This window comes from Bactrocera neohumeralis, chromosome 4 (genome assembly GCF_024586455.1).
Source record: "Bactrocera neohumeralis isolate Rockhampton chromosome 4, APGP_CSIRO_Bneo_wtdbg2-racon-allhic-juicebox.fasta_v2, whole genome shotgun sequence".
Classification (NCBI taxonomy): domain Eukaryota; kingdom Metazoa; phylum Arthropoda; class Insecta; order Diptera; family Tephritidae; genus Bactrocera; species Bactrocera neohumeralis.
In genome coordinates this window covers 3,635,588-3,648,501 of record NC_065921.1, presented here as the reverse complement: position 1 = coordinate 3,648,501, position 12,914 = coordinate 3,635,588, and the positions used below count along the sequence as shown (strand labels likewise).

General features: G+C 39.2%; 1 protein-coding gene across 1 annotated transcript; it reads right to left on the bottom strand.

The window, feature by feature from the left end:
- Positions 1-8,036: 8,036 nt before the first annotated feature.
- Positions 8,037-9,762, bottom strand: LOC126757480 (uncharacterized). The gene is made up of 2 exons (XM_050471413.1): positions 9,696-9,762; positions 8,037-9,634 (listed from the first exon to the last, which is right to left on the bottom strand). Exons 1-2 carry the CDS (start codon positions 9,760-9,762, stop codon positions 8,037-8,039), a joined length of 1,665 nt encoding a protein of 554 aa, XP_050327370.1.
- Positions 9,763-12,914: the final 3,152 nt, after the last annotated feature.

The following is a 12,914-nucleotide window of genomic DNA, read 5'->3' as shown; positions in this document are numbered from 1 at the left end:
CCGCTGTGACTCCTTTTCGAATATGCTCCCAATCCTGAATGTCATCAGCACGCAGTATTGGGTCGGATGTGTATGACATCCGAGGTACAAACAAAGGGAACTAGTTAGTCTTTGCTAACAAGTATGTATGTAAAAGACATCTGTTTTGCCTTGTGATTCCATGTAATAAGAGGCTTACGCATTATCCAGGAGGGGATCTGTTTTCTAATATTGTATGAAAATCCTTTCTAAACGAGGGAAATTTCGCCTTGAAGACTGTTTTGCTATTTGCCGTTGCGCTGCGTCAGGGGTGTCCCCGTTCTTGGAGAAGGGAGCATACCGTTAAACTTTTAGACACTCTTTGGGATATATAGTAAAGCAGCAAATATTCCTTACCCAGAGGAGAATGGAATTGAGTTGCCTGAATAGTAATGCTAGTAATTACTTAAGCAATTTGCTTCATGAACATCCGCGGTTTCAAGTGATTAATACATATCATATTATATCACATCACTTTCTCACGGCATCTGTCTAAACATTACTGGAATTGATCTAGATTCGATCCGGAAAATAACTATAATTATTTGGTGATCTAATGACTTTTGGATCTGTAAGGTTTTAGCTTGTATTCGATGAGCTTACATCATATTCGAGGGAATCGTATCATAACTCACATGCCATATGATCAAATCAAGCCATTTGAAATCATATCGGCTTGTCATCCTTCATTTGAAGACCTCCTTTTATTAAAATAGGGAGAAGCATCAAACGCCGGAATGTGCGGAACTTCAATCCGCTAAATGTAACCTACTCCCAACTCCAGACTCACCCACGGAACCACTTGATTAAGTATTACTTCGTGGGAGTGATAAGACATTTCAGTCTCCTTTATGGTACGGACTGACGGACGCTTACTTTGCTCAAACGGCTTTTTTAATAGGGACACTCTTTTGACATTTCGCTCACGATCCAACAACGAGTCGAAAATATTAAAATTTACTACCGAAGTTCGGAGTCATTGGCTTTAACTTTAAGAGCGGGTTTTTCAATAAGAGCGCTATAAAAGCTCTTTAAACACCTGTAAAGCAAAATGCTTTGGGATATCAATGAAATTCTTTTTCATCAGTTCAGTTTGGTGCGGTGTATGGGCAGGCGGCGTCATTGGGCCGTACTTCTTTCATGATGATCAAGACTGCCACGTTACTGTAAACGGAAATTGCTATGTGGTTCTCAAAGGACAGCGCCACAAGCTGCACAACGAATGTCGCAATCGATTTATTGAAAACCAAGTTTGGTGAACGTGTTATCTCACGAAATGGCCCAGTCAATTGGCCGCCTTGGTCGTGCGATTTGACGACTTTAGACTATTTCCTGTGGGACTACGTCAAATCTATGGTCTATGCCAATAAGCCAGAGACGATAGATGAACTTTGTACGAATATCGAACGTGAAATTGCAGAGGTCGATTTACGCTTGATAACTGTCGAAAATTGGGTTCAGCGCCTGAACTTCTGCAAGCGTGTCAGTGGTGGCCATGCAAAAGAAATCAAGTTCCTTACATAATAACATCGAATATACTTTCGTAGAAATAAATAATTTCTTTGATATCGCAAACGTTTTCGTAGCGCTCTTATTGAAAAACTCGTTATATGTTTTTTTTTCAGTTGTTTCATGATGTCGCTTCGCTGACAGCTTTCCAGTTCTCAGTGGACTGCCGTTAAATTTTCCACCATAAAACTATCACCGGATGTAGTTACTCTATCTCTATAATATTGCCTCTAAATACTTATCATTTTCATTTGTTAAATCACATCATATCATCACAAAATATCACATCACGTCGCAAGAAATGGCACAGGAACGATACAAAAGTAAGTTCTGTGGGCAGTAAATAATTTCACATTATACAATATTACCGCTATACTAACAAATTTTATTCCCATCTGGATATGTGTTTTCTCGCTGTGCACTAAGTTCCAGCCACACTTTTACTTGCTTGAGCAATTCACTCTTCCAACTAGCAGGTGGACAACTGCTATAAATAAAATCCATTAATGCACATATTTACCTCAGATTTTCTAGTAAGCCCTCGTCACTGCCATCGTAACAACTTTCTTTATGTTTTCATTTCTCATTTGCGTTTAATTCATTTTGAATGGACTGCTTTCCCGTCTTCCCCTCAGAAAAGAAATAATCTTGTCTTTCTGCTTCAATTTTCCATTTAGTTTTATCTCTATTTTATTTTTATTCACGCATTCTGCTCATATTATTATTTACCGTAATTGTCGTAGCGGTATCGTGATCTATGCTTTAATTGACATAATTGTTATTGTTGTTTCTGTGCATTTTAATATCGCTTTTGTCTGCGTGTGACGTCATGCAATGCATTGCGACAGCGAGAAAGGTTTTATTATTATCTCTACGCTATTTTTTCCCTGTGGTAAAGCAGCTTCGTAAACTACTTTACAACTAGTAGCGAACGAAACTAATTCCGTAAAAGCCATTGGTTTTTCTATGAGTTGTATGCCAGAAAAATTCAGTTCTCTCTTTTTGGTCGGAAATTGATACTCAGTTTTTGATATGTCGATCTGATATTTTCTCCCTTTCTGTCCTTTTCCCACCAAGAAGCTGCCCATTTGTCGGAAACGGTAATATCGAGCCAATATAGCATAGAGCTGCCGTACAAACTGAACAATCGGAATGCAGTTCTGGTATGGAGAAAATCTTTATTTGACAAGATATCTTGACAAAATGTAGCGGGAGTTACTGCCTATTTAAGTAATGCAAACTCCGAAAGAATTGCACAGATCAGGCTTGCTTTAAGCTGCCTTACAACTTCAGGTAAATAATTTGTTCACTGCACTATTCCTAATGAGAAATTAAATAACTACATATTTCCTCAATAAACCTTTGACGTATGTATGTGCATTCACACATTATCCCACACTCATACACATATGTATGTCTTCAGCATTATAACTGTACATAACAGGCAAATGCTTCTGAGTGAGGCAGCTGTAACCACAAGCAGGCAAGTATACAATTTCCGATCGGTATGAATGCATCAGCATAGATGCAAGTGTTCTTCATGATTAGAAGAACAACAACGAGATAACTGTAAAGGAGTGCAGGCAAATACATACTTACATACATAATCCACTTATATGCAAGCGAATACAGGAGTATGTGTACATATAAGGCGAACGCGGAACTATAAGCGAAGTTAAAGGACTATCAAGTAGAAGAACAAAGGCAGCAATAACAACAACAATAATAACAGGCAATAACAACATACGCTTGACATGTCAACAGCATAAATATTTACATTTTGATTGCACAAAAGTCGCTTGTAGAATTAATTTACATGCGACAAAGGAGCGAAGGTAATGGCGGCGACGAGGCAGAGGGCGCAGAAGCCGCACCAATCAATTGAGTCGTAAAGCGTGCATATACATATATAATGGAATCTGCTGAGGTAGAACGAAAAAATGTAGAGAAGAGACGAGCAGAAATAATAAAGACTGAAATTGAAACCGTTAAACCAGAAGAAATTGGCGCTTTAAAGAGGTGGGAAAGACAAAAAGCGGAGTGTGCATAAGAGGGCATGGCTATAATTAGAGAAGTAAAATGATTTTCGTCGAACAGCTCCATTTGTTCGTGGAGAACGTTAAAGTCGTACATTCCCCGGCAAATCCGAATGGTTGGAGTGTTCATGTTAAGAAGAAGAGCCGTCGATTCGAGTTTGAAAACCAATGAGACGCATTCCGACGCTCGATTTACTTGCGTTATGGATTCATGTGAGTAAAACCCGAGTGTCCAGACGAAACTTCGAGTTTATTCCTAGTATGGCTAAAGGCAGGGATATACGATATTTTGGGTTTGACTCCGGAAACGTAGGCTTCGCTGATAAGTGTGTGACTTCCCTGCTTCGTATAATGAACAGAACGTTCAAAAGATCCCGAACAACATTAAATTAGTAGTCTCTCAAATACTGAACTTTTTGGTTTATTGAAAACTGCTGCGCTGTGAAGGGATTGATTACACAATGTGTTTCTCCTCGAAGCGAAACCTGTTTTGCACTTTGCTAAAGACTCTTACTAAAATTTCCACAGCCTAATTAGGAAATATTTAGCACACAACAACAATAATCTCATTTGAGTCGAGATTTGGCATAGAAGCTGTTATAAAGTGAGATATTCTTGCACCAATACATATGAACAATGACGAAGACAAATTTAAGAAACTTAAATTTTTTCAAATTGTTATACTTTTTCGTCACACTGTGATGGCGAACAATGAAAGCACTTACAACCGGTACTTCCCCAGCGGTTATGTAGACGAAAATACGCAAACACATGTAACTGTAAATACGCAAATATTGCAAGCATTCGTGGGTCCACATACGGTGCTTTTGAATATGACCAATCTGCTGGCAAACTGACCTAGCGCCGTGAGCGAATTTTCTCGCTTTCATAAAATGCAACACCTGCACATACGAACACGCACATACACATACACATCAGCAAATGCACTATGGCAAACGGAGATCTGGAAAGTGTTACAAGGTTCCGGCACATTTTCTGAGCAGTTGAAAGCATTTCTAGCCATTGGCGTTACATCCGGTCAAGGAGGCAACTTTTAATGAGAGAGCTGAGATGCATGAGCATCTAAATAAACCTGGCGAGGTGAAATAGTGTTTGCAAGTTTCAAGTGATTCAACCCTACAAGAAAAGTTGTAAGCTTTTTCAATGGGAAATTTTGTTTAGTAGTTGGATTGGTTTAAAATATACCACCTTAAGTTCAGTTAACTTGAAATTTGATAAACGCAGTGAACTCTGTTGCAGCTTACTTAAATTCTATCTGGTTTGCACAAATTTGGTTTAGTCTAGAGTAGACTTATTGGCGGTTAGCTGAACCATTAATATATTTATTAGGCAGTCGAAAAAGTATTTTCGTATTTTGTCAATAGATGTCGTTGCAGTCGGGTATCTCCAGTGCTATCAATCACATTGTGTCATACCATACAGTGCTGGAAATGTGAGCTTTAAACTTCATTTATCCAAAAAAATTAAATTCTGGGAAGTTAAAAAAAATTACAGCTGCTCAAAAATGAGTGAAAATAATGAAGAAATTCGCTATATTTTGATTTTGATTGGTTTTACATTTTACTGTCAACAACTGATGAGATTGAAGCAAGCAATCGAAAAAAACGGTCGGAACTGATCAACAGAAAGGGCTTCGTTTTCAATCAGGACAACGCTGAACCACACACATCTTTGATGACTCGGCAAAAACTGGGAGAGCTTGGCTAGGAAGTTTTGATGCATCCACCATATAGCCCTGACCTTGTACCATCGGACTACCATTTGTTTCGGTCAATGCGCAACTCTCTTAATGGAGTAAAATTGGATACAAGAGAAGCCTGTGAAAATAACTTGTAACAGTTTTTCGTCTAGAAACCGGAAAGGTTTTACAGATGGAATAATGTCTCTAGCAGAAAAATGGCAAAAAGTGATCGACCAAATTGGTACGTATTTGGTTCATTAAAGTTCATTATAAATAAAAAAAATAAGTTGAAGTTTGATTAGAAATACGAAAAGACTTTTTCGCCTACCCTTTATTTACAAAGATTGCCGCTAAAGAAAAGTCGGAAACCATATATAAAATATAGTATGTACATATATAAATGATTGTGACGAGCTCAGTTAGTTTTGCCAAGACTGTATGTACATATATGAAAGTCGAATCCGAAGATATCGGAGAAACATACATATGCGGCAAGAATTTGATTTCTATGAGACTCTAGAATTGACACGTGCTTTTTTGATTAACAAATTTCGCAGTTATTCATTATCTAAGGGAATGTGCTCAGTCTTTCTCCTACACTAAAGTATTTAAAAATCATACATCATACGGCTTCTGGTATTCCTCAATCGGTAGTAGTCTTTATAAAGTAAAGTAATTAATGCGATTTATGCAAATCTGTGTCTGTGTCCATAATCATTCCGTAGGCAGCAAAGCGACACCAGAGCAAACATTGACCGGACAGAATACGTCGGTGTCAAAGCAAATATTTTCTAATATTCACATGCAAAGAGATAATACTGCAATTCAAATATAATTAATTGATGTATGTAGATATATTCCTACTTAATTTCAATCAATCTTATGCTAATTTATACACTCAACTAATTATTGACTATGGACCCAGCTCGTTGACACTTACACGCTTATAAATGCAGTTGTGAGAGTTTTCTTGCTGTTGCATGCATTTAAATGACATTTCCGACAGATTTACCTTAAAGCCGATATCGAATGATCTAAGAGACAATCGGTCTAATTTCAATGACCAATACTCACATATCATTTGTTGTTTGAACAGTTCAGATTAGCCGTCGTTTGCCTGTTAGCTGCCGTTGTATAAGCCGCTTTGGGCGCCACTTTGGTCCACGCACGACAATTGCAAAGCTGAGTCATCAAACTTTGATATTGTGATGCGATTGCGCTCCCCCACGACCGTCTCGTCGGCGTCTGACTTGGGAGACTTCGCTGCTGCAGTCGATAGCTCAAATGTATGCAAATCACTTGCGGTTGTCATAGCACCTGCCGCACACGAACGGCCGAACTCGCAGCATACCGCAGGAAGCGCACCGATTCTCGGTCATTGTGCTCGCTTTCCTGCCGTAAATGGCTGCTAGCTCGGTGCGTGTGCAGTGCTCTATGTGCGCTTGTTGGTGGGGTAATTTTGAACTGTTAGTTGGAATATTTAATAGGTGAGCATTGCCATTGTCTCAATGTAATCCGCTTAGACGCTTTGTTTACGTTGTCGTCGTTGCACTGATTATTATGCAAATTGTCAACTTGTTAGGCGTGGGGGAGAGCTTAAGTGAGCAGCGCTAAGAGCGGGTGCTCGATACACCTTAGCTGCGCTGAGCTGAGCCCCCGAAATCATCATGCAAAGCCCACAAAGTGATTTTATGTGCTCAGCAAATAACTGGATAAGTGCTTTCTGCGAGTTGGTCTGTCGTACGGAGGCGGTGGAAGTTAACAAGCCGATTGCAACGTGATAAACTGTAAACACAATCTTAATTGCTTGTTTAGCAGTTTGTATTCGCTTTTAAAATAAATAGTTGACTAATTTTATTTGCTCCACTTTGGTTGAAATACTGCAAAGAAATGAAGCTGGAATCACCTTGCTGCAAAGACCGGAGACACTTTTCCCTTTCTCCTATAAAAACGGTAGCATAAGTCTTTAAAAAGGTTATAAAATCAGATGGGAACCCTGTTTCAGAATATTTTTGTAGCGCAGGTGTTTCGATCTTCCCAAGCGACATAGCCTTGCTCTTTGGGCTCGTGAAAAGTTCACAGAAGATCCGATGTTTTCGAGCCAAATTTTGTTCGGCGATGAAGTCCATTTCTGGCACAATGGGTATCTAAACAAGCAAAATTGCCACCTTTGGGACAAATAGCAATCTGAACATATTCCAGAGCTACCATTTCATCCAAAAAAAAACATTGATTTGGAAGGGTTTGTGGAATCATTGAACCATATTTCTTCAAAAATGATGCCGTTGAGGACGTTAACGTCATGGCGACCGTTATCGCGCCATGATAACCGACTATTTCATGCCTGAAACTGAAGTTCGTGATCTCGGCAACAAGACGGTGCCACTTTGCACACGTCAGGTGGGCAGATAATTTCACGTTTTGGGTCGGTAGATTTGCCAACAAAATCATGTGAGATCACCCCGTTTGATTTTTTCCTGTAGGGATGTGTAAAGTCTAAGGAATCTGCGGATGGACCATCTGAGACTCTTTTGAAAAAGATAATCTTTCAAAAAAAAAAATCCCAAAACATAATAAACATTCCCCATTAAGTTTGAAATTTCTGAGTTTTTTCTTAAAAAAAGTGGATATTCTCGAAATGAAACACCTATTATTTATAGAGTTCAAATATTCAAAGAAAGTATTTATTTATAATAAAAATAATAAATTATGTTTTTTAAGTCTGAATTAAAAATCTAATTAAATGCAATAGAATATTAATTTAAGGAACCCTAGACTTGCCTTATTGCTAGCATATGCTCCGACAGATATCCCTCGTTCTCGGCGTCATTCGAATACGCTCGGTATTGCTTCGTGTTCGGCGCTGTAGACGGCTGCTCAATGCTATTTCTCACATAAACGGGAGCTGGGTAGGGCAGAGCGTGGGTGTATGATACCTTCGGGTAGCTGGACTGATAGTTATATTGTGGGTATAGCGTGGGCTGGTAACCGCTTTCCGAATAACTTGCGATCTTCGCATACGAGCGAGTTTGTATGCCGCTCTCGTCGCGTTTCACTTTCGTATGCCTTCCTCTAATTGGAATTTTGGTTGACGTCAACGCGGAGTCTATGTGATCATTTGGTAGTCGTGGTTTGGCGGTAGACTTCGCTTTCTGTTTTTTGTTAATTTTCGGCATTTTTGAAGCTGAGGCTGACTTTTTAGGCTTTGCTGAAGTCTTATGGTTCTCCCTAATGCGTTCATCGTAATAACTTTTGTAGGGTTCTTGGTCTACTGCCGCAAAACTGCCTCTGTTGGGTGGTGGACCATAGTTGTAGCTGGGTTCAGAGTTTTGCGAAGGACTTTCGCGATTTACAGCTACCCTCTGATTGGAATAATGGCTTGTATAGCTGCTTGGCTGAGGGTTGTAAGAATAGCTTGGGTAAGCGCTTGGGGGAGGATCTGAATAGGCGCCTGGAGTGGCGTCGTAATAAGAACCAGGATTATTGCTTGCGGGAGAGGAGGCAAAAGGGCCAGAATAGGCGCCTGGGTAACTGCGAGTATTAGAGCCTGGATTATTTGTTGCGTAAATATCTGGATAGGCAGTAAAAGTTGTCGGCTCGCTGGAATACGGATTGTAGTAAGGTGTTTGCCAATACCAGGGATTGTTATAACTACCGTAAGGCGAGTATGGACTCTGCGCTGCCGAGTATGGATACGTAACAGCTGGTGATGGTGGTGGAGGCGGTGGTGCTTGATGTTGAGGTGCATATTGAGTTGGTGGGGCCACTGGCAGTAACACCGGGTATGGTCTATGTTTCCTGCGCTTCCGTTTCGGTCGCTTAGTTGTAGTGTGATGATAATGCTGATCGTCATCATCACCATGATTCTCATCTTCTCTCAGCACCACAATACAATTCACGACCGGTGCCAACTTGTTCGTATTCCACGGCATTTCAATGCTACTAAAATGTTCCCCGCTATGGTCTTCATGCGAGTGATCTTCATGGTACTGTTGTTGAACATAATGATAGTAGTCATCCTCCGAACTTTCATGACTCTCACTGTCGTCTGAGCGGCCTTGTCGGTTGTGATGCTCATGGTAGCCATGATACTCGTGATGATGCTGGCTCTCTGGACTTTCTTCAGTTCTTATGACACAAAGTGGATAACTGGCGTTCGGTGATTTTTGCGCCGGCATAAAGGAACCGAAGATGTTGGGAAAACGCAAACTCGTAACCCAGCCTGTTGTCAAACCAGCCAATGCCGCGAGGCCACCATTTATGAGACGACCCTCCGATACAACCGTCTCACCATCAGTTAGGCTGAGTATTGCCTCATACTCAGCCTGTGTGATGGGACGAAAGCTTGTGAGTTTTTCGGGCTTTGTATCTATGCCGGAATGAATGCGTTAAGTGAAAGTGAATTTAATGCCAAATAAGTGTAAGCTTACCTCCGTTTGCCGCATGAAATGACCAGCAAAGCGCTGTGACCACCAACAACACGCGCTGAATTAACATTCCGTAAGATAATCGAAATCTGCTTTGGATCTGCTCTGCTAATAGATTCACATGCGTTGCCGAACTGACTAACTGAACTCGAGCGACACTTTGGCCGGCGCATTTATAGCCTCGCTTCAGTGATTGACTTTCGCAACGACGGCCTTTGTTATTCTAATTGGATTCGGTTCGATACGAATCTGCGTTCGGTGGTTTACAAGTCGGTTGGTTGCAGACTCCGACACTCTACGACATTGTTTTGTTTGCGACTTCTTTTTGCTTTTCTTTAGTAGCTATTATTTACAGCATTTTCGTTCTCTTCATTATTTTGGCTTGCTTAACTTTTGCTTAGAAGATAGCTAGGCTGTGTTCTTCTTTCGTTTTTGTTGGTTGTTTCGGCTTTTGTGTGCATTCTTTTGTGTGACCTACTTTCTTAGTTAGGCGAAAATTTAACTTCTCCCACAAAAGATCCATCATCATTTCGATTAATTTGTGCGCAACTATTTTTATTTACACACACAGAAATATTTGTTTGCCGCAGAACATGGCACTTTCTTCGTTACGCATGCATTGAAGAGTAGAAGAGCCAAAGTCGTTTTTTCAATATTTTGAGGAGAGTAGATTCGTGAACGTTTCGATGCTGTTTTTGTTGTAGTTTAGATTTGATTGTTTAAATTTTTATGTGGTAAGTATAGAAAAATATTAACGTATTTAATTTTTCAATGAATTACAGCGCCTAAACGGAAGAAACCGAACTGGGTGCTATCTCGACTTGGGCTCTTTTGTATTCTTAACGTAAAACCGCCAAAAATGTGTGTGCGAGATTTGATGAGAAATTTGTGATGGATTATGATAAAACAGTGTTGGATTTGGCCATAACTGTATTGCGGTGATTATCACTAACAGTAAATGAAATATATGGGAGATTTTTAATGGAAGAAGAATTGATATTAATATTATGATAGGAATGGCAAATTAATTAGAGTTATTTCTGTAAGATTCAAAAAACTTATTGTATTTGATTTTGCTAATTAAAGCTTTGTTTTGAGACTATCAAGCAGAAACCTTGAAAGTACTGAAAATAAAATAAAGTAAAAGAAATGAAAAGGCAGATAAGCTATAAAAAGGTCTTACATTTTATATCACAGGTGCTATTTTTACTAATCTGAGTTAAGATTAAAATATAACAAGTAAGGAAGGGCTAAGTTCGTGTATCACCGAACATTTTATACTCTCGCATGATAAAGTGATAATCGAGATTTCATTATACGTCATTTACATATTTTTCAAATACCGTATTTGTGTAAAGTTAAGCTTTCATCATTGGTTCCTAATGTATATACTCGTATTATACAGAGAAGGTATCAGATGGAATTCAAAGTAGCGTTATATTGGAAGAAGGCGTGGTCACCCATATTACGTACATGTCATCAGGGTGTTAAGAAAATATTATATACCGAATTTCATTGAAATCGGTCTAGTAGTTCCTGAGATATGGTTTTTGGTCCATAAGTGGGCGAGGCCACGCCCATTTTCAAGTTTTAAAAAAAGCCTGGGTGCAGCTTCCTTCTGCAATTTCTTCCGTAGAATTTAGTGTTTCAGACGTTTTTTGTTAGTCGGTTAGCGCACTTTTAGTGATTCTCAAAAATGCCCCTCCCTAATACGATCCTTTGAGCCACATTTCACTTTAATATCTTTATTTATGGCTTAGTTATGACACTTTATAGGTTTTCGGTTTCTGCCATTTTGTGGGCGTGGCAGTGGGCCGATTTTGCCCATCTTCGAACTTAACCTTCTTATGGAGCCAAGGAATACGTGTACCAAGTTTCATCATGATATCTAAACTTTTACTCAAGTTACAGCTTGCACGGACGGACAGACGGACAGACGGACGGACAGACGGATGAACAGACAGACATCCGGATTTCGACTCTACTCGTCGCCCTGATCACTTTGGTATATATACCGGAGTCTGACTCTTTTAGTTTTAGGACTTACAAACAACCGTTATGTGAACAAAACTATAATATTTCTCCTTAGCAACTTTGTTGAGAGTATAAAAAATATTTTAATCACAGTTTTAATAATCGTTAAAATATTAGTTGTTAGGTTTATGACTGGGGAAACTACTTTAGCTAGAGGAGAGTTGTCGTCAATCTGATAATTTTATAGAAACTCGATAAAGACGTAGGACAAGTAATGAAGCTTAAAGTGAAAATAAAGCGCGGAAGTCAAAATTTGTATTGAGACGATCCATTGACAAAAAAGTATCGATTCGGTTTGCGGGCACAGTTTAAATGGACAGAGAACAGAGTTAAATCATGTCCGATGTGATCCATAACAGAGGTTGTGATCTTTTGTTATTTCACATCCAACATGACATTTGGTAGAAAAGGTTTGATGGAAGAGGATGATGCAGTACTTATACTGTCTGTTTCAATGATCTTGGCATCTTCTTTGATTTACAAAGACCCAAGCATAGTATTAGGTGGAGAATAACTATTAAATTGGAAACACAATATACTGGTAGGCAGGCGGCATTTCTAGCCCTATCAACAGCAGCTAAATTCCAGCGTACAAGCTTAAATTTTCCATGGTAAAACAGCCTCTTTAGACGAAATCAATAATATGAGAACGATCAACAGAGAAATTTTTAAGCCTTTTGAACAAATATCTGAGATCAGATGGAGTTCAATAACAAGCGGAAAGATAACAAAATAGATATGACACAAATATGACAGAAAGAGAACCAAGGACTTACTACTTAGATTCAGAAATAATATATACAAACTTACAGATAAAAATGGGCCTGTCTTATAACATTTTTTGCCGCTGTTGCAAACTAGAAGGGAATAAGTAAACGGGGTTTCACTTTCCCTGTGAATCCCCAGCTCTATTACAATTCCAAAAACTTTGAAACCATTAGGTGCTAAATCTGAGTGGTTGTCCATAAAAAGAATAACGGATATAAGAAGTTTCATTGAGAGCACCTAACGGCTTGAGCGTAGCGATGAAAAGTGATAGCAATGTTATAAGATGCGATAGTGCATCAAAATGGCGCATCCAGCCCTAATTGAGCTAATTGATAAACATATCAGATCAGTCCGAGTCAAATTTGATGAGATGTTATATTCTATTTTAAAACCAGGTGGGTCAACAGAAGTAATTTTGTT